The sequence below is a fragment of the Melanerpes formicivorus genome, unplaced genomic scaffold (genome assembly GCF_026170545.1).
Source record: "Melanerpes formicivorus ecotype bairdi unplaced genomic scaffold, bMelFor1.0.p_v2 SCAF_58, whole genome shotgun sequence".
NCBI lineage: Eukaryota > Metazoa > Chordata > Aves > Piciformes > Picidae > Melanerpes > Melanerpes formicivorus.
The window spans coordinates 3,595,490-3,619,652 of record NW_027142410.1 but is presented as its reverse complement, the minus strand read 5'-3'; the positions used below and the strand labels follow the sequence as shown (position 1 = coordinate 3,619,652).

General features: G+C 48.4%; 2 protein-coding genes across 4 annotated transcripts in view; one reads left to right on the top strand and one right to left on the bottom strand.

Annotated features, from left to right (window-relative positions):
* Nucleotides 1-3,244: 3,244 nt before the first annotated feature.
* Nucleotides 3,245-14,560, top strand: ARFGAP2 (ADP ribosylation factor GTPase activating protein 2). Of its 2 annotated transcripts, XM_068161534.1 has the most exons (17): nucleotides 3,245-3,355; nucleotides 3,610-3,728; nucleotides 4,585-4,657; nucleotides 5,171-5,302; nucleotides 5,392-5,472; nucleotides 7,803-7,905; nucleotides 8,515-8,571; nucleotides 9,710-9,754; nucleotides 10,863-10,915; nucleotides 11,423-11,559; nucleotides 12,046-12,177; nucleotides 12,641-12,769; nucleotides 12,851-12,979; nucleotides 13,329-13,455; nucleotides 13,561-13,651; nucleotides 13,773-13,891; nucleotides 14,318-14,560. In XM_068161534.1, exons 1-17 carry the CDS (start codon nucleotides 3,284-3,286, stop codon nucleotides 14,336-14,338), a joined length of 1,620 nt encoding a protein of 539 aa, XP_068017635.1. In that variant the 5' UTR covers nucleotides 3,245-3,283; the 3' UTR covers nucleotides 14,339-14,560. The 2 variants fall into 2 exon arrangements, with proteins under 2 accessions (XP_068017635.1, XP_068017636.1); XM_068161535.1 differs by lacking the exon at nucleotides 9,710-9,754.
* Nucleotides 14,561-14,655: 95 nt separating this feature from the next.
* The window catches only part of CSTPP1 (centriolar satellite-associated tubulin polyglutamylase complex regulator 1), a 116,472-nt gene continuing 106,964 nt past the window's right edge, over nucleotides 14,656-24,163 (bottom strand). For both annotated transcript variants that reach the window (XM_068161544.1, XM_068161545.1), the window contains exons 7-9: nucleotides 22,809-22,918; nucleotides 18,701-18,764; nucleotides 14,656-17,161 (exon numbers count right to left, since the gene is read on the bottom strand). In XM_068161544.1, coding sequence (XP_068017645.1) covers nucleotides 16,981-17,161; nucleotides 18,701-18,764; nucleotides 22,809-22,918 — 355 coding nt within the window. In that variant the 3' untranslated portion in view covers nucleotides 14,656-16,980. The remainder of the gene's footprint in view (nucleotides 17,162-18,700; nucleotides 18,765-22,808; nucleotides 22,919-24,163) is intronic.

The window sequence follows — 24,163 nt, the reverse complement described above, 5'->3', positions numbered from 1 at the left end:
ATCACAGCACTCCATTCACAGGCCTCTTCATCTCTCTTTCACAACAACCTCATGTCCTCAGACAAGACTTCCATACTGAAAAAGCATCCTCAGAGGTATGGCACACGCCAAGAATAAGCCTGGTCACTATGCTTTGCTTTCCTTTGCTCTCTTGGATGATGCTGGGGACTCTTTTTTACTGACAGAGGTAAGTAGCAGCAAGGCAATCTCTGATTAGGAGGTCACAAGGCTCAGGATCTGGTGTTACAGCAGTCAGGAAGATGTCAGATGGTGATGGACAGGGAAGCTGAGGGCCAGAAAGCAGGCTGCCAGCTTGGAGCTCAGAAATTCAGCACCAAGGTACACAAGATGCAAAAGAAACAGATGCAGGAAACAGTAAGCACAGTGAAGTGACAGCATGTGCTCACAGGGAACAGTCAGCAGCAGGAGGTCTTTCCTGCACAGACAAAGGCAACAGAAAGAAGTTGCCTATTTCTCAGGCCAGCAGCATGCTCCTCCTGCTGCTTTTATATAAAATTGATTGACAGGATCAGGAGCCTTGCCAGGACTTGGTGCAACCAGCATGGGCTGGAAGGCCTGCAAGGGACCCACATGAGGTAAAGAAGTTTGAGTAAGCCTGCTGTAGCAAGCCTACACAGCACAGCAAACAAAAACTGTGCAGCCTCCATGCAGGAGAAGAGCCTGCACTGTATCTTCCCATGTCTCCTAGCACAGACAGGCAGAGACAAAGTGTGACACTGACCTATTGGTCTTTGAGGCTGCCTTGGCTCTTCCTGGGCACATGCCATTTTTCTCTCACAAGCCCCAACTAGGGCAACACCAGCATGAACAGACTCTGCCCCTCTAAAGCCCTGTGCAACATCTCCATTACACAGTCAAACACACATCTAGGGCAACAGCATCACACCACAGATAGTGGCAGGGCAGACACAAGCAACTCAGGCTGAGATTACTCAAGCCAACATGAACACTACCACTCCCAATGCAGACTCATTGCCTGAACTTGCTCCTCCACACAACAAGATGCAGCTTACACAGCCTCCACCCTGGCACTGCAACTCCCACCCCTGTCCCTTTGTCTAGCTTCACCTGTCAGAGATCTGAGTGCACCAACAGGCCTTAACTGTCCTGAGCAGCCTCATCTGGGGCCTCCACTCACAGGTGTGTTACATTTAAGCTCAGCTCAGAGCTACCAATCCCTGTCAGAGCTAAACTAAAGGATTAGAGGTGTTTGGCTGTCCTTTGCTGATCCTGACCTGTAGGCTGATTAACCAGACTGACCTCAGACCTGCCTTGCCACCACAGACAGGTCTGGCAATTATTGGGCCTGACTTTGACCTGTGGATCGAATTCCCAGCTTGACTGCACACTAACTCATCACCATGAGCTTGCCTGGCTATCTCAATTCCTGGTCAAACCAGACTACTATCTTGGGTGAGCCCAGCTCTCCTTGTTCAGGTCATCATGGCTGATGAGGGCCCAGGCCTGCTGGCCTTGGGAACAGCCCCTCACAGATCTCCCATCTCTTAAGTGCACACCAGCCCTTTTTGCACCCTGGGATCAGCTCTCCTGGTGTGACTGACAGACCAGCTGCACCATGAATGGTGGTGGGGAACTCAACTAGTTTAAAAATAGCTGTGAGGGGAAAGCTATCTTTACTTCTACCTGAACCAATTCCCCAATATAGCTTCTGTAATCCCAGAAATGGGCATGTAGGCACAGTTAAGGTAGCAGCATAAGAGCAACAGACACCAGGGGCTACTTAAGCCAAGACTGCTGACAAGAATGAGCCCTGGCAGGCTAGGTCAGGCTTCACCACCTAGTTCAGAAACTCAGATCTCAAAGTAGCTTCAATCAGATGTGTCAGCCAGAAGCCACTCATTTTACTGTAAGGCAATAGGCTTCCCATATCAGGTTTCACTCTGATCATGTAGTTAAAGCTTTGCCAATTCCCAGAAGCTAAGATTTAACACCTCTGCTAAATCTGCAGGGGTTTTCTGCACCTTCCCCCTCTGCCCCAACGACTCAGTTGTTCCTGATTGCTTTTGCCCCAGCACTATGTGGATCTTTCCAATAGCATGGGTCCTAGGTTGATACTGCAATGAATTCTGCAGTCTACCTTACAGACCTGTGGAAATGAGTGAAAAGAAGGCCTTTAAATGTCAGATGAAGGTTGTGCTGCTCAGATAGTAGTACTTTAAACTTTTTCTTTGAGCTACAGTTGATGCTACTGAGCAATCTCCATTTGGAGGTAAGGAAATCCCACATATATTCCATCTCAGTAACACTGTGCTGCTGATCAGCTTTTGTTGTCGTTGTTGCCCTTCTGCACCTCTCACTGCTCTGCACTTTTGTTGTTGCTGTTGTTATTATCATATTGTTTTGGTTGGGGTTGTTTTTTTGGCTGCAAGTCAACGGGCCATTGACTTTTAGTTCAACACAAAATAAAGTATTTTCCTATTTTTTCCTTGCATTCCAATTGTCCAGTCCTCTCCCTCCTGCTTGTAGGCAGGTGATGGAGCACTTCAAGGCCCTGACACCATCTTTGCTCTGAACTATCAACTTCCCTACCTTGATCACTGCAGAGACTCAGGCTGTGCTGATTTCTGCTCGTGAGAAATCTCCAGCTGAATAAATAACCTCCAAGCGTACTTGTGCTAGTGTACCAGGCCCGGCGGCCTGCGGCCCCGCGGCTGCAGCTCAGGAACTCTCTGAGCACCTCTCTGAGCTCGCCTCTCAGGTGGCAGCTGCCCAAGGCAGGCATCGCCTCCCGCCTAATCTACACAGCTTCTCTGTGTCAAGGTTGGCCGCAGCCGCTCAGGGGGAAGGAGACAGCGAGCACGGCTCCCCGAGAGCGCCGCCGCTGCCCGCCGGCTTCCTGAGGGGGCAGAGGGGATCCCGCGCGCAGCCAGCGCTGACGGGAGCCTCCAGCATGGAGACGTGCGCGGTCACGTTTAGGCTCAGCAAACAGTCTGCAGAGGACGACGCCGTTAAACCCGAGAAGCGGCGAGGCCGGACGCCGAGGTAGCGCACGGGGCTGGCGCCGAAGAGGGCGCCTGAACCGAAAGGATCAGCCCGGGTCCCAGGCCCACTCCTGGCGAGCGGCCCCACCAGGCGCGCGCTCCCTTCAGCACGGCGACACGGCAGACAGGGGCTGACCCTGGCGGGCAGCCGTCCGCGGGCTGGTGTGGGCTCAGGCGGCACCCGTACTGCGGCCCGACTCCGGCGCCAATTGATCCCCGCCGCTACCCGTCGCCGCAGTGCTATCTGGGAAGGAGAGATCATGGCGGTGGAACCGAGCAAGACGGAGATCCAGACTCTCTTCAAGCGGCTTCGAGCGCTGCCGGCGAACAAGGTAGCGGAACTTCGCCGGGCCGCCTCCCGCGACGGGTTGCTTCTTTGCGTCCGGTCTGGGCTGGGGCTAGACCTCGCTGGGCGCCGGGCCGCCCTGTGACAGTGGGGCGGCCGGGTAAGGGGTTTCTGAAGCGCAGGGAGGGCCAAGGGAGAGTGGCCGGGTTACAGGGAACGAGGCCGCCTTATTGCGGCAGGAGGTGGGAAAAACGGCAGAGCTGCCGCCTCAGTCCAGCCGTCTCTCTGCCTTTGTTTTAGTCGTGCTTCGACTGCGGCGCCAAGAACCCGAGCTGGGCCAGCATCACCTACGGGGTCTTCCTGTGCATCGACTGTTCCGGCGTACACAGGTCCCTGGGCGTGCACCTCAGCTTCATCAGGTGTGCGGGGCCCGGGAGCGTGCGCGGCGGGGAACTCTGGCCTTGGGTGATTGCCGGGCAGGCCTGGAACAGCCGCGCCTCTTTGGTGCGGTAGGACGCAGGGACTCGCTTAGAGAGCTTTATCCCGGGGTTTATTGCCTCGGGTCTTATGTGGAGGTTTTAAGTCATTCAACTCTTCCGTCTCAGTGGAAGATTGTCACGCTACTTTTGCTAACCTTGTGTGGACTCCCAGTTTTAGAAACTGAGAGTGTGGTCTGTGAATCTTGCCAGGAAAGCCACAATATGGGAGTCTTGTAATGCTGAGCAAGGCAAAAAGAAGGACGTTATTTAATCTTCTGTGTATCAATCTAGTGAGAAAGGTGGTAGGGTTTCAGTCTCCTGATCTCATTTTCAGTGCTTGTGAAAGCTAGCATTTAAAAAAAACAGAACTTTGAGCTTTACTTACTCAGAGATATTGAGTAACTGGTATGAGACATGCTCTGTCACTTAGCTTTACTTGGTTGTTTTCCCAGTTGCTCTGTCACGTGTTCTGGCTTAATCTGTGGGGCAGGCTGAACATGAAACTTGTAGTGAAGTCACAAGTAGAGTGAGAGTTGTTGGCTGAAGCTCTGCCCTCGTAAGCAACACAAGTTGCTCTAAGTTTGGACTGTTATTTGGTGTTAAGCTGAAACTGTTGTGTGGGTTTTTTTCTCCTCATTCTAAGTTCCAGTTTCTTATGGGAGCAAAGAAGCTACCAAGATGTTCCTTCCCTGTTTGTCTCCTATACTTTGGGATACTGTTGGGATATTGTCTGACCATTCTAGCTCCATTTGGCATGTCTGCACATTGTTAATGGAAATAATTTGTTTTCACACAGGTCCACAGAGTTGGATTCTAACTGGAACTGGTTCCAGCTAAGGTGTATGCAAGTGGGCAGCAATGCCAATGCGGTGAGGAGCCTGTGTGGGCATTTTGCCTGCTTTCCCTCTGGCTAATCCATGTCTTTTTTTCTCTTTTGTCTCTTTCCTCTCTGTGAATTTCTGTGTACCAACCTTTCCATCTTTTTTGAAAGCATTTAATGATGGGAGGTGTCTGTTAGGTGTGCTTGGAGGTCAGGCAGTGCCTTTTGAACATACTGCTTTCTGATGTGCAGAGCTGTTGTTTCCTTAGGTCTCATTGAAATGAGAGGCATGGTTTTGTTAAAGGAAAGGGGTTAGTAACACTGGTAAGTTTAAAAGCACATGCTCAGCATTGTGACTCAGCATCCAAACGTGGAGGACAGTTATGATTTTTGTAGTCTCAAGCTTCTTGGGGAAGGCTGATCAATGACTGGTTGCTTCATGCTGTGCACTCAGTATTATAGCACTTGCCTCTGGGAAGCTTTTTTTCTGTTGAGTTAGAGTTATGTTTAATGCTTGAGTAGGATGTAGAAGTCAGGAGACTGAGTGTTCTTCTCTTTTCAGACCGCTTTCTTCCGCCAGCACGGCTGCACTACTACAGACGCCAATGCCAAGTATAATAGTCGAGCTGCCCAGATGTACCGGGAGAAGATCCGGCAGCTGGCAACTTCTGCTATGGCCAAGTATGGCACTGATGTAAGTCTGAGCAGCTCAGCACTCTTAGACGTGTAGCTTTGGATGCTGAATCTTCTAAGATATCCTTTTTTCCCCTCTCCTTTATTCAGCTGCTTGTAGATGGACTGAGTGGAGCCCCTGGGCATTCCCCTGACAAGAGTGATGCTGATTTCTTCATGGAGCACACCCAGGTGAGAATAACTGTTGAAACCAGACAGCCTCAGCAGCTCTCAAACAGCCAACTGTTCAGCCAGGACAGTCCCACTTACTTTGGAAGGACTCTTTAAGTTGTATACTTGTTCAGTCCTAACATGGAAGAATTAAGATTCTGCACTTTGGCCACACCAACCCCGTGCAGAGCTACAGGCTGGGGTCAGAGCGGCTGGAGAGCAGCCAGGCAGAAAGGGACCTGGGGGTGCTGATTGACAGCTGCCTAAACATGAGCCAGCAGTGTGCCCAGGTGGCCAAGAAGGCCAATGGCATCCTGGCCTGCATTAGGAATAGTGTGGCCAGCAGGAGCAGGGAAGTCATTGTGCCCCTGTACTCAGCACTGGTTAGGCCACAGCTTGAGTCCTGTGTCCAGTTTTGGGCTCCTCAATTTCAGAAGGACATTGAGACACTTGAACATGTCCAGAGAAGGGCAACAAGGCTGGGGAGAGGCCTTGAGCACAAGCCCTACAAGGAGAGGCTGAGGGAGCTGGGATTGTTTAGCCTGGAGAAGAGGAGGCTCAGGGGAGACCTTACTGCTGTCTGCAGCTACCCGAAGGGTGGTTGTAGCCAGGAGGGAGTTGGTGTCTTCTCTGAGGCAACCAGCACCAGAACAAGAGGACACAGTCTCAAGCTGTGCCAGGGGAAGTTCAGGCTCAAGGTGAGGAGAAAATTCTTCCCAGAGAGAGTTGTTAGCCATTGGAATGTGCTGCCTGGGGAGGTGGTTGAGTCACCGTCCCTGGAGGTGTTCAAGAGGGGATTGGACGTGGCACTTAGTGCCATGGTCTAGTCATGAGGTCTGTGGTGACAGGTTGGACTTGATGATCTTTGAGGTCTCTTCCAACCTTGGTGATTCTGTGATTAGCCTGGGACATAGTCATGGATTCATACAGTCCCTCATGGGGCTGGTAATATTCATGTCCTTCATTTTCAAGACTGTTTTTCCCTTCAAGAAATACTCAGAACTACCATTTACTGCCTGGAAAAGCGTTTGTGTGCTGCATTAATGCATACTTTTTTTATACAGTTAAAGCAGGGACTGTCTGTTGCTTTGAACTTTTGGTTTAGTCATCTTTCCAGTGCACAGACCCTGGTGAAGTGAGGCAACTGACTGCACAACGCTGGGCAGACTTACTCAAATAGAGTAACGAGAGAATTTGCTGTATGGAAATGAAGCTAGTGAAAGCAGAGGTTGGTTGTTTTTCAGGGAAACTCATTCACACTCTTTCTCAAGAGATTCAACATGAAGTCCTCACAGTAGCCAACTCTGATGCTACTGTCAAGTGATGCTGTCATTTCTCCTGGCCTTCCATTCAGTTTAACTTCCAGTTTGCTTTGTTGTTTTTTCCTTCCATTTTTGTCTCTGCTAAGGGAATGTGGACTTGTCTGTATGTTATCATAGTATCATTCAGGGTTGGAAGGGACCACAAGGATCAGCTAGTTCCAATCCCCCTGCCATGGGCAGGGACACCCCACACTAGATCAGCCTGGCCAGAGCCTCATCCAGCCTGGGCTTAAACACCTCCAGGGACAGGGCCTCGACCACCTCCCTGGACAACCCATTCCAGGGCTTCACCACTCTCATGGGGAAGAACCTCCTCCTCACATCTAGCCTGAATCTCCCCACCTCCAGCTTCATTCCATTCCCCCTAGTCCTATCACTACCTGAGATCCTGAGCAGTCCCTCCCCAGCCTTCCTGTAGGCCCCCTTCAGATACTGGAAGGCCACAATTAGGTCACCTCGGAGCCTTCTCTTCTCCAGACTGAACAGCCGCAACTCCTTCAGTCTGTCCTCATAGGAGAGGTGCTCCAGCCCTCTGAGCATCCTCATGGCCCTTCTCTGGACACCTTCCAGCACCTCCAGATCCCTCTTGTAATAGGGGCTCCAGAACTGGACACAGTACTCCAGGTGGGGTCTCACCAGGGCTGAGTAGAGGGGGAGGATCACCTCCCTCGACCTGCTGGCCACACTTCTGATGCAGCCCAGGATCTGATTGGCTTTGAGGGCTGCAAGTGCACACTGAGAGCTCATGTTGAGCTTTTTGTCCACCAGCACCCCCAAGTCTCTCTCCTCAGGGCTGCTTTCCAGCCAGTTACTGCCCAGCCTGGATTTGTGCCTGGGATTGCCTTGACCCAGATGCAGGACCCTGCACTTGCTCTTATTGAACCTTATTGTTACCTCTAATGAAGGTATAGTCTGGAACACATTTTCTTTGGCCTAAAACTAAATACAGGTCTCTAAACCTGCAGTAAGTTCAGGATTGTTGGGTTCATTCATGTTCTGCAAATCACTGGAATTAACATCTCCTTGTAGTTTTCCAGTACCTGGGACACAGCAGATGCCAGCCAGAATCCTGCACAGTCTTCCTCAGAGGTGGAAAAAGCAGCCAAGTCATCAGAAGGCAGTGAAGTGTCAAGTGAGTTCCCTACTGAAAAACTTTTCCCCAAAACCTGACTTAATTTCCAGGAACATACATTTCTGTACCACAGATGGAAGGGCTGAGCTTCTTCTTTGGTTCAGGCTTGGAGGAGTGGAAGCTCTGCACTCTATAATGTTTAAATTAGCAGAGACCTCTCAAAACACTGCTCTGATTGGGATCGATTTTCCACTCCTCCTGAAACACACATGAAACCTGTTGTTTGGGTTAGCTACCCCATTTCCTTGCTTCCAGACATGTTATTTTAAGACTCTTTTCTGTTTGGTGGGTCTGGAAATGGCTTGCAAAAATCTATTCCTGGGGTGAACAACAAGGAAACCAGGGATCTGTTGGCATAGCTGTGGATTGAAACAGCTTCATGTATTCCCCTGCAGAGTGCTTGTGTTCTTCTAATGTGTTAAGAACACTGCAGAGAAAATAACTTGCTGTGTTGAGACACTGTGCTTCAGAAAGTCCATTTCAAGCTGTAAATTTGCTTGTTTGGGGTGAGGGCAGAGGACATACAAGACAGGCAGAGGAACTGTGAACACACTGAAAAGAAAGGAGCTGAGAATCTCTATGCTAAATGTTCTGGTTTTGTGCCCACAGGTTCCAGACAAGGCCCCTCTATTGACATGTTGAGCACATCTCCTAAAGCTCCTCTAGGTAAGTAAGACTCTGCTATCTCTCTGGTCCTCTGGTCAGTCATGCTTTTATGCCTGCTGTTCAATGGAGCTGGAACTGATGAGCCAATTTCCATATTGTCTAAAGGAGCTTATCTTCCTGTGGAGCCAGTACTGAGGATCTCCCTAAACCCCAAAACCAAGCCGCAGTTTACTGGAGGTTTTCTCCTACTTTGGATGATTGGGTTGAAAGCTATTTCCTTCCCCAAAACCTTATCTTCATTTTTGATCTTTGGACAAAACTTGACATTTGCATATCTGCAGCTAGATCGATCAATGCCACATGGCTGTGGTGTTCAAGTTTTGCTTTGTTTGGAGGCTTTGGATTGTTGTTTTCCCCAGAAGATTTGGAAGCAAATTAATTCTTAGCTTTCATTGAAACAGTATCTGATTTCTTTCCTGCTGTTACTATCCTGGCTGCACACAGGAGCTGGAGCTTCTTTCCTTACTGAGAGTGTGCTCCGAGCTGTCCTGGTTTCACCCCAGTTGGCAGCCAAGTACCATGCAGCTTCTTGTTCACTCCCCCTCATGGTGGGGATAGGGAGAATTGGAAGGGTAAAAGTGAGAAAATTTTGGGGTTGAGATAAAGACAGTTTAATAGGTAAAGCAAAAGCTACAAGCAAAGCAAGATAAGGAATTCATCCATCACTTCCCATTGGCAGCCACCCCCAGGAAAGCAGGGCTCCATCATGCATAAGTTACTTGGGAAGACAAACACTGTAACTCTGAACCTCCCCAGCTCCTTTCTTCTTCCCCCAGCTTTATATGCTGAGCATGGTGTCACAAAGTATGAAATACCTCTTTGGCAGGTTGGGTTTATGTGTCCTGACTGTGTTTCCTCCCAACTTCTTGTGCACCCCCAGCCTGCTTGCTGGTGAGGTGAGGAGCACGAAAGGCCTTGACTCTTTTTAAGCGCTGCTCAGCAGTAATGGAAACATCCCTGAGTTATCAAAATGCAGCCAATACAACTAATTACTATGGGGTAAAAATGACTGCCCCAGACAAAATCAACACACCAGCCCACAGTGGGTGAAAACCAACACACCAGCCCACCATTCTAGGTGGAAACCCTCTGTCCTCAAGTGTCTATTCATTCCGTGTGTTTTATGTCTCTTCCTCAGACATGTCCATGTGTCTATCAACACAAGGGGCTGCTCCTGCCAGAGGTAACTGGCTAACAGCTGGCCTGTGCTGGCTGCTTGTGGCAACTGCCTGTCCCTTCTGTGATTCTGCCTTCAACTCTTTAGCTTCCTGTGCTTGGAGGGAGAGAATGAGCCAAAGCTTGTGTATCGTATTGGGATCTAAAGCAGCTATTCCATATCTGGAAAGGGACCTTACTGACATTTCTGTTAAATGTTTCCTGACAGTAATAAATAAAAGTAATATAAAAAATAACACAAACCCCAAACAACTGCAAATTAAATGTTAGGAGCAGAGAGCTGAAAAAATCTTGGGTAGTGTGAATGTTATGGATCTCCCTATTTCATAGACTTATGGTGAGACTGAGATGCAGGAAAGGCTGTCAGTGATCTAATGTATAGGTTGACAAAAGTCATGTGAAGGTAGAAAGTAAGGAGACACTTCCATGGAAGAAAAGTCAAACAAGGGCAATAACAGATTTCACAGCTACATGTTAGAAGCTACAATATGTCCTAGCAGCCCCTCTCTGTTGGCTTTGTTTTTACTTCTCCCCAGGCATCTGCTGCTTAGCTGAACCATGGCTGGTTTTGTAAGTGTAGCATGCTTCATGCCCTTACAATGACAGGTTCCAGGTACCAGGTGTTAGGGAACCTGTTGCTTTAACAGCTTACTGCACTTCAGGTCCATTTTGTCATTGGTCTTTTCATGTAAGCATCACTTTAGGGTTCTTGCTGCTTTGTCCCTAAGGCATTGGTGAGGCACTGACCATCATGGCTCTGAAGCTGCATTTTCTTGGATTTATGTATGGAATAAATCTAATTGTTCTCTAGCTACCCTGATCCCTACCTGGATAGGGTCAGCAGCTGCATGACACTTGGAGGAGCTACTCAAAGGTCTTAACTCACTTAGAAGTTCCTCCAGCAACAGACATGCCGCTCTGGGCCACCAGCGTGCGATTACAGAGCGCATCTTTCTTGGCTGGGTGAACTCACCCAGGCTCCTGATGCGAAGCTGCATGGTGTGCTCTGGACTCTATAGCAGTGGGACTGGTGGATGTTTGTGTGGGTTGCTGACTAATTTTGGCTTCTTAACTTAATTCACTTCTGCTTATTTGCGGCTTTGCTCCTCTCGCAGAACTCAAATCCTCCCTCATTGGGAAGAAGAAACCAGGAGCTGCCAAGAAAGGGGTATGTCTGAGAACTTGTTTAATGGAGAGGAGGTAGAACACATCTCATGTTACTGCCGTTCTTTCCCTGGACCTTGCTTTCTGCTACATCCTGAGAGATCCCTTTGGGGAAGGGAGAGTGGACAAAAAGAATTAAGTTTTTGGATCATTACTCATTATGGCCTGAAGCCCATGTGGCTGATAATCTTAGCACTGGCCTCTGGTGGGTTAACTTTTGGGTGTTCTTCCCTACTCTGATGCAGGCTCTATTGGTTCTGTAGGTTCACAGTATCACAGTATCACTTAGGTTAGAAAGGACCTCGAGGATCATCGAGTCCAACCTATCAACACAGACCCCATGACTAGACCATGGCACCAAGTGCCACGTCCAATCTCCCCTTGAAGGTTGTGACTACAGAGGGAGACTGAAGGCCTGATTGGTGCAGCAAGGAATAGGATTGTGGGTTTTTTTCCTATGATGAACAATCTAGGGTGAAGAAATGGCCATTTTTTGGTTTTGTTTTTCAAGTTGGGTGCAAAAAAAGGTCTTGGAGCCCAGAAAGTGAGCAGCCAGAGCTTCACTGAGATTGAGCGGCAAGCCCAGGTGGCGGAACAGCTGAGGGAGCAGCAGGCAGTGGAGTCCAGGAAACAAGCTGAGGAGTCCATGTAAGTGCCCTCTTTGGACTGAATACCTTGCATACATGAGGCAGAAGTAATACAAGGTTAATGCTCTTGACTGTGGAACACCTAATGTGAGTACAGAACTTTCTGTGTCATAGAATGAACAGTAGCTCTCAGCCAATAGAGGCCTTACAGCAGGGCACAAGTTACACTGCTGTATTTTATTTAAATTGCCATCCCTAGAAGAGTTTAAGGAGCAGCTACAGAAATATTTTGTGGTTTTGTTGACATTTGGGCAGGACTGAAAAAGACAAAGGCTGAACTGGATGGGGCATTCTGTCTGGAGATGGGGTGTGAAATGCTTAGAGTGAGGAAGTAATGGTTAGCCAAAAACCAGTTGAATCCCAGTGGAGGTGAGGTGGGAAGACAAGCAGTAGCTTCTGTGCAAGGCTTACTTTCCCCTGTACTCCTCCATAGCACAGGCAGGGGGGAGATCAATGAGCTGGTGCCCACCATGTCTTTCTCCTTTAGAGTCACTTCAATGCGACTGGCTTACCAGGAACTGCAGCTTGACCGGAAGAAGGAAGAGAAGAAACTTCAGAACCTGGAAGGGAAGAAGCGTGAACAAGCAGAGAGGCTGGGCATGGGCTTGGTGTCCAGAAGGTACTTGGCTGTGGATGAGACAGCACAGATAGGTGACTTTGGAAGCACCCTGCTCTGTAAAAGCTTGTTGAATGCAGTAGCTTGCTGCTCTTTTAACAGATAAAGGGGTGATACACTGGACTGTGTCAAAAAATACTTCAGAAGGAACGGGCACTCTGTTCAGAGGTTCTAGCTCTCATTTGAGCCTTTCCAAGGATGCATGTGGCCTGTTAGTGCCTAGCCCTAAAGCCCTGATGCTTGACAGATACCCCCTGCAAAATACTTGCCTTAAAGGTAGTTGCAAGACTTCAAGTCAGGCTAAGCTAGTTAAGTAGTGAAAGGAGCTGCCATCCTGCAGCTCTCCCACGAGACTTGCAGTACCCATCCTGCCTGTGAAGACCAGATTCAGTTTTGCAGCAGACTGGCCTGTAGGAGCTGGTTGCTGTCAGACCCATAGACCCTGACTGCCTCTTTCTTCTGCTAGTTCTGTTCCACATTCTGTGATGTCTGACATGCAAGTAATTGAGCAGGAGACACCACTGGCTGCAAAACCTTCCCGCTCCCAACTGGATTTGTTTGAAGATGCAGGAAGCTTCACATCTGGACCCCCCAAGTAAGACTCGGCTGCAGTGTGGTCTTTGGCTTATTTTTTACTTCAGTGTCTGGCCTAAATTACTTATTTCATGGTACCTAGGTACAAATACAGTCCCTTTTCATTCGAAGATGCATTTGGCTCACCATGGGAAGGACACTCTTCATGGGGAGTGGACAAAGAGGAGGAACCTGAGGTGACCATTTCCAGTATTCGGCCAGTTTCAGAGAGGTAAAGTGCCTGTCACTGCTACTCTACTTCATTGTGTGGGGGGGCAAAGGGATAGGTCTAGGAGTTCTGCAGGGAGATGCTATAGGGTTATGACAGGAAACCTTGTGCCACAGAAGATAACTTGCATACACAAGCCCACAAAAAGGGGCCTTGGGCGTTTCTTCTGCCTGTTGTGTCCTTAAGCTTGGTAAAGACTTCACGGTCATCAAGTGCAGGCTGTCCTGAGATGGGGAGAGAGCCCTGATGGTTGACAATTTGTTGCTTTCCTTCGATCACATGAGGTTTGAGAGAGGTCTGTTTCTTTACTGCATTGGTGAGCTTGAGTTGATGTATCTCCTTGTTTCCTCAGACCCACCAGTAGGCGAGAGACAGAGAGCAGGACATCTGTTGTGGAATCCAACGAAGCGCGGCAGAAGTTTGCAGGGGCTAAAGCTATCTCTTCAGATATGTTCTTTGGGCGGGAGGCAGATGCTGAGGTAGATGCATTCTGCACTACGGTTCTGGCTTCATCTCCTCCTGTTTGCTCTGGGTCTGCTTTGTTGCCTCCCTCTAACCTTGCTCTGTTTTGTTTTCTGCTGCAGTATGAAGCCCGATCCCGACTGCAGCAGCTCTCAGGCAGCAGTGCCATCAGCTCTGCAGACCTGTTTGGAGAGGCTGAGAATGTGCACTCAGGTTTGTGAGCACTCAGCGGGTGGAGGAAGGAGGCAGCTTTGGAGTACCTGGACTTAGAGGGGGCTCGGGGGGCTCTCTGGAGCTGGGGGGACTCCAGACTGACTCTTACTGGTTCTTATAGGTGGTGTGTCAATTGGAAACGTCCTGCCTGCAGCTGACATTGCACAGTTCAAGCAAGGAGTTAAATCAGTTGCTGGCAAGATGGCTGTCCTAGCCAATGGGGTGATGAACTCCCTCCAGGTGAGCTTACACTATGGCTCCTTCAGACAGGCTATTGTCATACTCAGGGACTTTTACCATAGCCTGGATTCTGCTGGATTTATCATAATTTTCTCAAATTTCATGGAGAGTCCCAAGTGAAGACTTGTCTTTTGTAGCTGATGACTACATTGCAATAGTTGAGCAATTGCAGGTGGCCAGTGAAATCTATTTGGCCAACCTTACTTGCTGGCCACAGAAGACACCTTGTTATGTCACATATGCTTCCCCCCACAAATGTCAGGCAGCAATTACAAGTCAAGGCTACTACACTTCCTCTCTTTGCATGGTGTCCTGTCTAGATAATTTCACATTGCATCACAATTCCAAGCACCCCAAGACCTTGCTCTCTGTTTCTGGAGTTTGGCTGAAGTGCTGGAGCGTGGTGTCTTTGTGTTTTCTCCCCAGGATCGTTATGGCTCATATTGATGATCCAGGGACTGCAACTCCAAAGGAAGCCAGCAGCAAGAGGCATTGATGCCACCTTTGCCTGGAGTCAGCTCTGCAGGAGTGTCTTACTTTGCCTGGGGTGTGCCGGGAGGGGAGAAGGCAAGCAGAGGTGGGGGGAGGGGTGTCAGGATATGGCTGTGCCTAGGATGCTTTCCAAATATCTCTGGATTCTACTCTATTAAAATTCATTGTGCCCTCATACCCACTGCTATCTCCTAGCCAATGGAGACAGCCCTTCTTCCAGGGGTAACCACACAGCTGGAAAAGATATGACAGAAACTCCTGGGTTGCCCTCATCAATGCTTCTTTCTTTCCTGGCCCCTATACCTTAAATACAGAGGAAAGGAGAGCACTGTTTGTCTGAACATTGTTACCTGGTTCCCATGGACACAGCTGGGTGTTTTTTTTGTTCTGCTCAGTGCTTGCAATCCACAGTGTTGTGGAGTCCTCTGTATTTGCAGGGTCTTACTTAAACCATGGGATAATCCTTTTTACTCTGTTGGAAACCAGCATATATTGATGCAGGAGAAAAAAAGTGAATATTAATTGTTTTTTTTTATCTTCCAATTACTTCAGCAACAAAAGAAGGCCAGGTAAAAAAATACTGTAAAGATATTTACTGCATCCCTGGTTGTTTTGCTGCCTAGCTTTGGACAAAAGCCAAAGTCTTTAGCCTGTGACTTCACTGTGAGGTGAACTAAAGTGTAGCTGTGAGGGAGGACTGACTCTGGTTTTATCAAGAGTATGTTTTTTCTCTTCCTTGGACTGTGGTGTTGAGGGCAGAGTAGTAAGAAAATGGGGTAAAAGGGCTAGTTCCACATGAGCTACAAGCAAGAAGATAGACTGGAGCTGTAGGGAAGTGCCTGGCACCAGCCTCTTTGGGGCTTCCACAGCCTTCAGTCCTCCTGTCCAGCTCAAGAAGCTGTGGTACCTGCAGGGCTAGGGGAAGAGTTCCAGTGCCACAGCAGTGAGGCAGGAGGAGGGATAAGGGTCAGCTCTTCCTGTGGCTTTGTCCCTTGGTGTGGGTTGCACTGTAACAGTACCCAGGCAGAACCAGGAGAACAGAGCTGCCATTTGCTGCAAGGCCTGCGTGGTGGAGACTGACACAGCCTGGGGATGCCCAGGCCCTTGGAGATGCCACCACTTCCCCTGGCCAAGGCGAGGGTGTGGAGCTCCTCCAAAGGTCACTGCAGCCTGTGGGTACCACTGAACCCTGTGCTGCTCCTGTCTGCCTGGTACTTTTCCCTCAGGGCCTTCCCTGAGTAGGCCTCTGCAGGGCCAGGGTGGCCCAGAAGACCCCAGAGGCAGGAATGGCCTCGTGCAGTGTGCTTTATTGTTGGGCTGGCACTCACTGGGGGGTGGGGGAGAAAGTGCAGCGAGAGAGCACATCAATAAATAAAGTAACTTCCACTAAAGAGTTCCTCCCACTCCCTCCACAGTTCAGGCTTTGGTACAGACTCGGCAGAAGTTATGGGATTAGTCTTAAAATAACTCCAGCATGTGTTCTGTCTACTGGGCTTAGGACTGCTGTAAGCTTTGGGTTACCAGCTCTTAGTAGCCCACACTGCATTTTATAGGCAAAATGCAAGAAGGCTTCCAAAGAAACTGAAGTTCCCCAGGAAGGGACTAATCTAAGCAAGCTGCAGCACAGAAGCTGGGGTAAGCACTGTTCAGATCTGTGGAGGCCAAGCTGCTGAGTTAGTTACCACAAACCCAAGGAGATGCTGCTCTTGGTAGTCGTAAGGGCTATGCTCTGATGCTACACCAGTGCCAAGGTTTAAAAAAGCAACACACAGAGGACTTGTTTGATAACTGCTGCTTTGCCCCCTCAGTGCCTCTGCCTAGCCAACCCCAGCTCTGTATGTTTGCAGGCTCTCCCACCCACGGCCAAGGAATTTAAACAGTTTTCCTTTCTCTCTCTCTCCAACTTGCTCTCTGAAGCTGCCTTTTCAAAATGATGGAGGCAGTGGGAGGCCTCACAGAAGGCACCATGCAGTACTTAACTGCAGTCTAGCTTATTTGCTTTGGCAAGTCTAGGGGACAGGGGGGAGGAAACAGAGACAAGTGGCATGGCAATAGCCAAGCCCTTCTTTTCTAAGACCTTCAGGAATTTCTTTACCTTTGATTGTAGGCAGGTGCAGCTTTACTGGGAATAATTATAAAGGAGCACAAGTGCAGAGCTGCTGCTGGCTATTTAACTGCTCTATTATCTAGGCCAAGTCTGAACACAGCTACACAACAAAACACTGGCAAACAGCCTGCACTAGCACTCCCCCTGCTCCAGCACCTGCTGAACCTTGAGGGAGAAACCTGATGAGAGAATACTCGGTTGGGGCAGAGCTGGTATGTCTTGCTTGCCAGCAGAGGGTAGCAGAGCTCTGCAGCTTGAAATAGCTTCCACAGAGGAACTATTCCTGCTTCAATTTAGAGCTGGGGGAAAAAGTCAGAGTTCTTCCTGGGAACAGATGGGTGGACCTGACAGTGGGGACTGGCACCGCCACACACACACTGGTGACATAGACAGAACCCACCGTCAGAGCAGATGCTCTGCGAGGAGATGCCGTTCCTCTGGTGGGTTCTGGAGAAACCCAAGTTGGGCATGGTGTCCACCCTCACAACCTTCAGTTCTCTGAGGAGTCTGTCTCTTCATTGGAGCCTTCACTCTCAGCATCCATTTTTCGCCGCTGGTGTAGAGGTTTCCAGGGAGAGTTCATCCTGGGCGAGTTACGGACAGGCAAATTCACTGTGTCCCCACTGGAGCTGTTGAGACCGGAGACAGAGAGCCCTGAAACCTGAGCTACCCTGAAAGAGAAAAGACAAATCTTAGGCAGCCTAACAGTCTTTACTATAGCAGGTTTGGAGTGAAGCTGGAAGGAGAGCTAGCACAGGGGTAAGCACCTTGCACTAGAGCCTACAAGGCTCCACATTTTGTTTCCTCTTTTTTAAATAGATCTTTCTTCTGGGCTAATCTCCATCCTCCAACACTTAGTTTTTTCCATCCAAACAAAATTTCAGAGACTGCTGCTTTCTTGACTCCTCTCTAAAGCACACTTTTCTCCTCTGTTTCAGAAGTCTTTTCTAAAGGTTTTTGTTAGCTGCAATGAAGCAGCCCAAAGAAAGAGGACTTCCCTGCTCTGACTGCTCTGTTAGCTGCCCTGTTGTTTTATAGTAGAGCAAAGGATTAGGGACAGCAATTTACCAAAGTCTTAGTATGCCACTTTTAATCTGTTGCTTTACCTCCTACTTTAGGCACAACCACTTAGAATAGAATAGAATTAAACAGGTTGGAAAAGACCTTTGAGATCATCAAGTCCAACCTAGCACCCAACATCATCTAATCAACTAACCCATGGCACCAAGCACCCCATCCAGTCTCTTCCTAAACACCTCCAGTGATGGTGACTCCACCACCTCCCTGGGCAGCACATTCCCAATGGCCAATTGCTCTCTCTGTGAAGAACTTTCTCCTCACCTCCAGCCTATACCTCCCCTGGCATAGCTTGAGACTGTGTCCTCTTGTTCTGGTGCTGCTTGCCTGGGAGAAGAGACCAACCCCCACCTGGCTACAACCTCCCTTCAGGTAGTTGCAGACAGCAAGGTCCCCCCTGAGCCTCCTCTTCTGCAGGCTAAGCAACCCCAGCTCCCTCAGCCTCTCCTCATAGGGCTTGTGCTCTTGCAGGGTATTCTCCTCTCTATGATTTATGGCTCTACAACTACACGACCATCAGTAATCGCAACAGCTCTGCACTCTGGCCTGCAGTAAATGTACTGTGTCCAGTTCTGGGCCCCTCAGTTTAGGAAGGAGGTTGACTTGCTGGAACGAGTCCAGAGAAGGGCAACAAAGTTGGGGAGGGGTTTGGAACACAGCCCTGTGAGGAGAGACTGAGGGAGCTGGGGCTGCTTAGCCTGGAGAGGAGGAGACTCAGGGGTGACCTTATTGCTCTCTACAACTACCTGAAGGGGGATTGTAAACAGGCAGAGGTTGGTCTCTTCTCCCAGGCAGCCAGCACCAGAACAAGAGGACACAGTCTCAGGCTGCGCCAGGGGAAGTTCAGGCTGGAGGTCAGGAGGAAGTTTTACACAGAGAGAGTGATTGCCCATTGGAATGGGCTGCCTGGGGAGGTGGTGGAGTTGCCGTCACTGAAGGTGTTCAGGAGGAGACTTTACAGGGTGCTTGGTTGCATGGTTTAGTTGATTAGGTGGTGTTGGATGATAGGTTGGACTCGATGATCTTGAAGGTCTCTTCCAACCTGGTTTATTCTATTCTAAATTTTGAAGATGCTTTCAGGTGTCAGTCACCAGGCAATGGAAAGCTTTGCTGAAAGAAAAATAGCCACTTACAATTTCTCAAGTTCCTGATCCATGGTAGGGTCCAGAAACAGGTCCCCTTTATCTGGCAAAGCCCCTTGAAAAAAACACAAAACCAAAACCAGAAGTATCAGAGCAGAGCTAGGCTGATGATTCTTAAGGAAAAGCACTCAAACCATAGCTGCATTCAAAACCTGCCCTGCAAGACTGAGAAGACTCTATTAGAAAAATGGACACTGAATGTTGAGGATCATGGACTGCCAAAGAATCATTATTCATATTCTGTGTCCTTCACACAGGCTGTACCTGAACTCAGACTAAATGAGAGGAACTTTCAGTAGTATTACCTCTTGGAGAACTTGAAAAGCCCTCAATATTGACAGTTTCCATTCACTGTACAAACTACTGAACACTGACTATCAGTCAAGTTTGGACTTCTGCTAACTTATATCATAGTATCATTCAGGGTTGGAAGGGACCACAAGGATCATCCAGTTCCAACCCCCCTGCCATGGGCAGGGACACCCCACACTAGATCAGCCTGGCCAGAGCCTCGTCCAGCCTGGGCTTAAACACCTCCAGGGACGGTGTCCCAACCACCTCCCAGGACAACCCATTCCAGGGTTTCACCACTCTCATGGGGAAGAACCTCCTCCTCACCTCCAGCCTGAATCTCCCCACCTCCAGCTTCATTCCATTCCCCCTAGTCCTATCACTACCTGATATCCTGACTTCCTTACATAGTCTTGCCTTCCATAGTCACCAGTCCCAGATCCTACCAGAGCCACAGACAGGTGGTTGCCTGTGCAAGAGCCTGAAGCATGGACTGCACCACCCAGAGAGGTAGATACTTATATATCACTTACCCCTCCTGTGGAGCATTGAGCTTGGGGATCAGAATACTCCACAGATGCAAGGCTACTTCTCTCCTTACAATTCAAGAACATCAGGCCTGGCTCTGGTGCACATTAAGTCTGTACAGGTAAGTGTGGATGGACTGTGCTCTAGCATTGCTTGCTGTCTGGGTGAGAGTGTGAAAGGCTGGGCCAGTAACTGGGTACCCTCTTCCAGTATAAGGTCAGCATACTCATTTTCAGCTCAGAAACCCTGCTAGGGTGAAGGACATGATGTAGTACAGGACTGGAAGAGTTGGTTGATCTGTGCCCTTCCCTGAAAGGACACTGGCACTTCAGGAAGGGCCCATAAAGGAAGATGGTGCTCTTAGGAAAGCCATCCTTCCTAATTCTGCAACAAACTCCACCTTGTGCAGAGTTGGAGAGCCCAGCAGAGAGCTATGAGGATGATTGTGGGACTTCAACATCTCTGCTATGAAGAAAGACTGAAAGAACTGGGGCTGTTTAGCTTGGAGAAGAGCAGGCTGAGTGGGGATTTTATCAACATCCATAAATAATCAAGGGGTGGGTGTCAAGATAACAATGCCAGTCTCTTTTTGGCGGTGCCCAGTGATAGGCCAAGGAACAATGGGTAGAAGCTAGAACACAGGAGGTTCCACCTCAACACAAGGAGGTACTTCTTTACAGTGAGGGTGATGGAGCCCTGGAACAGGCTGCCCACAGAGGTTGGGGAGTCTCCTTCTCTGGAAACTTTCAAAACCAGCATGGATGTGTTCCTGTGCAGCCTGCCCTAGGTGATCCTGATTTGGCATGGGAGTTGGACTCAAATGATCTCCAGAGGTCACTTCCAACCCCTAGCATACTGTGGTTCTGGGATCATAGGAGGTGTGATCAGCCAGCACAGCAATGGCAGGACTTGTCTACTGAAGCTTCGATAGTGCTGCTGCTCACCAGGTCAAAAAACCACTTGGCAGTCTGAATAACAGTGTGGTGAGGAATGCTCTTATTTTTCAGGAGACCTAGGTGCTATACTCAGTACCTTTGGGAAGAGGCTTTGTACTCTCTGTGGTGATACAAATGTGGTTTCTGGCCCTGGCACCTTGCTTCTGAAGGGCTGGAGAGCCACTTGCCTCATACAGGCAAGCTGGCAGCACTCATCAAAAATGTGGCAATGAGTGCCTAAAAATTAGAACCAGTTTAGGCCAGAACTGACTTCTCCATTTCTTCCAGTTCTGGTCTTCTCCTGCAAATGAACAGGAAAGCCTGGCACCACAACAGAGAGTGCCAAGAAGTCAAATGAAGTGCCCCACCCTGCTCCCTTTCATGGGCTCAATTAGAAGAATAAGCAGCTAAAGATTAACTTGTTTCTGCATTTGGAGAAGGCACAGTGAGGTCTCTAGGGCACAAGAACTACTTGGGAGAATCAGTAAATAACACTTAAAGGATTCAACCCTGACACTGGAGTTTGGCTGCAGATTCCAGTGTGCCTGACAAACTCATCAGTGCTGCCCCAGCTTGAAACAAGCCACTCTAATCCCTACCCTCTGATCCTTAAGGGGGGCTGCTGGCTTTGTGAGAAGGCAGGCATCCTGACCAAAACCTCCTTTGCCTGGAACTGCCCTTGCTGAAGGGCTTTCAGGAACTTGTGATCCCCTACAAACCAAAATCCATTGAATTCATCCTTCAGAAGAGATTAAAAGCCACCAGGAAAAGAATCCTCCTTTCCTTGCCAAGAAGCTAGCACCTGTCAGACTTGTGGCTGCTGCTCCTCCTCTGAGAGGCCTTGTCAGGAGGCTGGCAGAGGGCCAGGGGATGGGCCTACATCAATGGAAATGAAAACTCAGACACTTTGTAGATGGCACAATGGAAACTGGGCAGGATATTTTTTCTGCTCATCTGTTTTCTTTGCTCTCAACTAGATGTGGATTTGGTAGGGCAAGGGGAAAAAAGATTCTGCTTGCTGCAATGCAGGCATCACTTTCCTCAGTGAATACACTGCTTCCTAAGCCTGTTTGCAGAGGGGATTTCAGGGCTGTATTCATACACCCTTGATACACAATCTCTGTGTTGCTGGGCAAGCAGCCCTGCCCCACAGGAGCATTAGCATCTTCAATACTTTGCTGTCAGGTTCAGCCACTTCTACTCTACTATAACTCACACTGTGCAAAAGAACAATCCCTCGAGGCCAGGTACATCTTTTCACTGAGGCCTGTCTTTGTAATATAGAGACTAGCACACACTCAAGCCTAGAAGAGAGAGAATACCTACCCAAAGATAGAGAAAGCCTACCCTTTACTGGCTAGATAATTTGCTGAGTGGAGATGAGTGAAGAGAAATGTTGGGGCCTCCATTCATGCAAACATACCTCCTGGATATAGCTTTGTCAAACACAAGTCACTTCTGTTTCCTTTTCCAAGAGAAGGAAGAGCACAACAAAGGCATATGGGGACAGTATGGAATTGTGAATCGGAATTATGTAGAGATTACATAATGTCCTTTGTCAATGTAACACTTTGCATCCTTTCTCTGGGATAATATTGACCAGCACAACATGGAAATGAGCAGTGAGCTACTGCTTAGTCACCTTTCTGGTTCCCACACAGTCTGGTACAGAATTCTGTAGCAATTTGTGATTTATGATACCACCAGATTTTCAGCAGGCCATAGATAAAGACACTAGCAAGATCTCACTGCCTCGAGGGATGAGGGGAAAGAGCTGGGAAAGACTTTGAGTCTTTGAGCCAAGGAGGCAGAAGAAGTTTTCCATTAGGTGTGCCTCCTTTTCTTGTAGATGAAAGCAGTAATTTACAACCTGTGGGAGTGTGAAGGGCTAAACCATGGGATGGATGACTTCAATTCAATACTGTTGACAGCAGTCAGACACTTTACTTGGCTCCTGCTGACTTCTCCCCAGCCTTTAAAGCCAAACACATTAAAAAGATAGTTCTGCTAAAATGATCAGCTATTGAAGAGGTAAAACACTGCTGTCTTCGGCCAGCACTTCGTATCTAATGTTACTCTTGAAGAAGCTTCACAGCTTCACAAGCAGAAGCTGCTTCACAAGCAGAAGCTGCTTCACAAGCAGAAGCTGCTTCACAAGCAGAAGCTTCACAAGCAAACAGTAAGGCACAGTGTTACAGTTTTAAAATGTAATCCATCCACAAAAAGATGAAAACCTTTCACTCTGTTCCTGACAGTGTAACATCTGGGGCATAATTGGAGAGAAAATTCCACAGAAGTGACGCATGACTGAAGATCTACAGCTGTACCACTCACAGGAGTCTTACCTAGGGCTCTGTTGATCCCCTGATCCTTTGCAAGTGCCATAAGGAATCCATAGAAAGTCATTCTCTGTACACTACTCAACATTTCCTTCACAAGAGCAGAAGGTGGACAGCTAGGAAAAGAGCGACAAAGAGGTCATCTTATCTTTGAAATAATCCCTTTGTTAAACACGACTGAGCTCAAACTGGAGAACTAAACCTTCTTATCTGTTCTAACACTGTCAAGTTGCCCTGATGGAGTTTAAAACAAATAGCCACCAGCTTGCTATTTAGTAATTACATCTGCTCCCTATTTGCCAAGCACAATGTTTGAGCTGTGGTGCATCCCTAGGAGTGAGTAATTTTGCCTCCATTTCAAGACAGAAAGAGAAGCCTAGATTTGCTCAGAGGCATACATATCCCACTCTTAGCTTACTGCTTCAAAAATCAGCTGGGAAATCCTTTCTTTTAGGAGACAATAAAATTCTATGAGATTTGATATGTTGTTATCACCCTTTTATCAGTGATAGTCATCCAGGGGGCAGGAAAACCTCTCCAAATATAGCCCAAATATGTCAGAAACCAGAATTCAGGTGGGGACTAACTGAAACGTGCCCTTCTTATACACTCACATTAACCCTGACTTCTAAGCAATATTATCAGAGTGATTCTTGCTCTTGACTAATAATGTTTACAAATTTTAATGCAAAATAAACCTGTCTCATAAAGATGAAGTGTTGAATACGTGGGGGTGCAGTGGCACCCCTGGGAGATGTGGGTGTGAACTTGTGATCCTTCAGGCAAAGGTAGTTAGCAAAGCCTGGCTGAGTAGTGAGCTACTGGGAATGGTTCCCCTCACATTGCTGTGAAAAGTCTAACCTACCAGAAGGGCTCACAGTAGCCTTCCCATCTGAAGCTCTCAGGACACAGAGGGAATGCAGACCTTTTTGTTCTTTAAAACAACAGGACAACCTCACCTGTGCATGCTTAGGTATCTATAGCACTGGACAGCAGTTTGGCAGTAACTTTGTGGATCACAAATTTGGATTCAGGAACCTAAAGCAGGAATTAGGTGGAATTGGTTTCTTAAGCCTTTTTGTGGATCTAGCCCTTGACATTCTAAAAGGGCACATGCTCACTACCTGCAAGAAACTATGAATACATTGTCTGTCAAAGCTATACAATAAGGTCTGGTATTGAACTATCCCCTGCTGAACTAAGGTTAGACTTGTGCTTGGGATCTGTATCTAGAGACCAGCTCAATCACAGGCTAGGGTACAGACTAGCAGTGTGATCTTGACTAGGTGCTAATGCTTTAAACTCCATCCAACCCAGTGTGGGCCTTTCCTGTGCTTCAATCCCCCAAACCACAACTGCAC